Source organism: Lactuca serriola, chromosome 1 (assembly GCF_051521515.1).
Source record: "Lactuca serriola cultivar US96UC23 chromosome 1, Lser_US96UC23_V15, whole genome shotgun sequence".
NCBI lineage: Eukaryota > Viridiplantae > Streptophyta > Magnoliopsida > Asterales > Asteraceae > Lactuca > Lactuca serriola.
This window is the reverse complement of record NC_136408.1, coordinates 77,005,976-77,009,015: the sequence shown is the minus strand read 5'-3', so window position 1 is coordinate 77,009,015 and position 3,040 is coordinate 77,005,976. Positions and strand designations below refer to the sequence as shown.

Genomic DNA, 3,040 nt, shown 5'->3' with positions numbered 1-3,040 from the left:
GTTTTTTTTTTTATTAATTAATTATTTTTTTCTTTCACATACCACCTAAATTTTGCCGTTTTTGCAAACAATGACGTGCAAAAATCTACAAAAGAAAAAAAATTATAAGTCACTTTTATTTTCATAGATGATGGGATGAAGAAATTATATCTATTATAATCATTTTTCTGATTTTTACAATGTTATAAAAAAAAAAGGTTTCAATTTCTGTAATAACAAAACGTTTTACTTCAGGCAATATCGCACCGACAATTGTTAAAATCTACGCGGCATCACCAAATCGAGACTCGAGAGTAGCATTTTGTTTGTATACGCGCGAGAACACGGATCACAAATGTCGAATTAACCACAATTAATAGCAATGTGGCCCACACACCCTGCGTAAACCTTTCTCCCTCTTTTTTCTCTCTGCTTTAAATACCTTCCTCCATCACCGACGACGCCATATCCGATCATATCCAGTCCATCGAGAGAAAATCTAGCAGAAAGCTACTCATCCCCGGAGATTTAGCATGGCGGCATCGTCGGCGAGGGTAGATCTGGACGGAAATACGATAAATCCGTTCACAATATGCATGATTGGTGCCGGTGGATTCATTGGCTCACACTTGTGCGAGAAATTGTTGACGGAGACGCCGCACACTGTCTTGGCGGTGGACGTTTACAATGACAAAATCAAACACCTTCTCGAGGGGCCGGATTCCCTTCCTTGGGCTGGTCGCATCCAGTTCCACCGCCTCAACATTAAGAATGATTCGCGCCTCGAAGGTCTTATCAAGTGCTCCGATCTGGTAAAACCTTCAATTGCATTTCTAGATTTGTTTAATTTATTTTTTGTTTTCAATCCTTGATTTTATTTTGTGTTATTAATCCTCTTGGATCTGCATTTTCATCTTCTTCAATGTAAGAGTGAGGAATTTAGGATGTGAATTTCGTTAAGCTGTTACTTGAATACCTCTAGAATCTGGTCAAAGATATTGTGCGTGTTCCATGCTTGAAGCGTAAAGTACTGAAAGAATCCATTAGAACATGTTGATGGCTGCTAGTACTTTGCGGAGATAGTATTCAATAACACGTATTCGTCCGAATGATTGATTTCATTTTATTTTATTTTTGTTGATGTAGACAGTAAATCTAGCCGCGATCTGCACACCGGCGGACTACAATACGCGTCCTCTTGATACGATCTACAGTAATTTCATCGACGCTCTCCCTGTGGTATGATTCACGTTTCTGTATCGTTGATTCGACATATTTTTCATTTCTTCTATATTATAAACTCTTCTACTGTTTCTGATGCTCGATAATTTCAACCAATTCTATGATTTATAAATCGTCAATCTTATCTTCATCTTTTAGGTTAAGTACTGTTCAGAGAATAACAAGCGGCTCATTCACTTCTCCACTTGTGAAGTATACGGGAAAACCATTGGTAGCTATCTTCCCCAAGATAGCCCCTTGCGACAGGTAAGAATTCAGATTTAAAGTAGGTATCTGCATTATTTAATCAATACTTACTTATTAACTCCTTTTTTTTCTTTGATCATAACAATTTACAGGATCCTGCTTACTATATCCTTAAAGAAGATACATCCCCTTGCATTTTTGGCCCAATTGAGAAACAAAGGTGGTCTTATGCATGCGCAAAACAATTGATCGAGAGGCTAATCTATGGTATAAACACATTCTTTTTCTCATCTCTCATTAAATGATTGAATTCACCAATCACCATGGAATTCTCCTCTCATGACTTTGGCTTTCTTTGCAGCTGAGGGTGCTGAAAATGGCCTTGAATTCACCATTGTTAGACCTTTCAACTGGATCGGCCCTAGGATGGATTTCATTCCAGGGATTGATGGTCCCAGTGAAGGTGTTCCCAGGGTTCTTGCTTGCTTTAGCAATGTATGTTTCACCATATCACTGAATTTTATCTATTTAATTACTCAATTTAATCGTTATCTGGACTTAAAAAATGGATTCTTTTGTTTCACAGAATCTTCTCAGACGTGAGCCTTTGAAGCTAGTTGATGGTGGTGAATCTCAAAGGACCTTTGTCTATATCAAGGATGCCATTGAAGCTGTTCTTTTGATGATTGTATGTTACTTATTAGTTATTACAACACTCTTAATTTCAATCAAAGATGAATCTCATTCTTGACTATTTTCTTCACAGGAGAATCCTGCTAGAGCTAATGGTCATATCTTCAATGTTGGAAACCCCAATAATGAAGTTACAGTGAGGCAGCTAGCTGAAATGATGACCAAGGTTAGTGAAAAGGGTATTTTGGGAAAGTAAAAGTTTGGTCCTGTCCTAAGTCCTAAGTCCTAACATTCCATTTTATTGCATATGGCAGGTGTATTCAAAAGTAAGTGGTGAAGATTCAATAGAGACTCCTACTGTTGATGTGAGCTCCAAAGAGTTTTATGGTGAAGGTTATGATGATAGTGACAAGAGAATTCCAGACATGACCATTATTAACAAACAATTAGGTATTTTTATCAGTTATCAGCTACCGGCTACCAGTTACCTGTTATTTTTGGTAATCTAATATATTTATTTATTTAATTAATTGATAGGTTGGGATCCGAAGACATCACTTTGGGATTTGCTGGAATCGACACTTACCTATCAACACAGGACATATGCGGAAGCAGTGAAGCAATCCGTTGCAAAAGCAGTAGCTAGTTAAAGACAGTTAGTGATGTGTGCTTTTAAAACTCAACTTTTCTCTGTATAATGTTTTTATGTGCTGTGAATTGCCACCACCAAAAAAAAATTTGGGTTTTGCTTTTGCTACTTTTGCTTTTCTTTTAGTTTGTTGTCTTTCGGTATTCCATTAAATGTCGTATTTAGGTCTTGGACCATGTCATAATTTATTAATTTATTGTCACATAATATATTACTTTACACTCTACATTCCAACTCATTATTAGATGTCATTTACCAATTTAATGTAACCCGTTTATTACTTGCATGTCTTAACAGCTATTAGGCATGAACATTTGAATCAAAACAACCAAACACATCTCCAAACCTAAC

The 3,040-nt window shown here is 36.7% G+C and overlaps 1 protein-coding gene across 1 annotated transcript; it reads left to right on the top strand.

The window, feature by feature from the left end:
* Window positions 1-373: 373 nt before the first annotated feature.
* On the top strand, window positions 374-2,797 carry LOC145092945 (UDP-D-apiose/UDP-D-xylose synthase 2-like). Its single transcript, XM_079030953.1, has 9 exons — window positions 374-791; window positions 1,126-1,218; window positions 1,360-1,467; window positions 1,560-1,674; window positions 1,769-1,902; window positions 1,994-2,095; window positions 2,174-2,266; window positions 2,355-2,490; window positions 2,578-2,797. Exons 1-9 carry the CDS (start codon window positions 513-515, stop codon window positions 2,688-2,690), a joined length of 1,173 nt encoding a protein of 390 aa, XP_078887079.1. The 5' UTR covers window positions 374-512; the 3' UTR covers window positions 2,691-2,797.
* The last annotated feature ends 243 nt before the right edge of the window (window positions 2,798-3,040 follow it).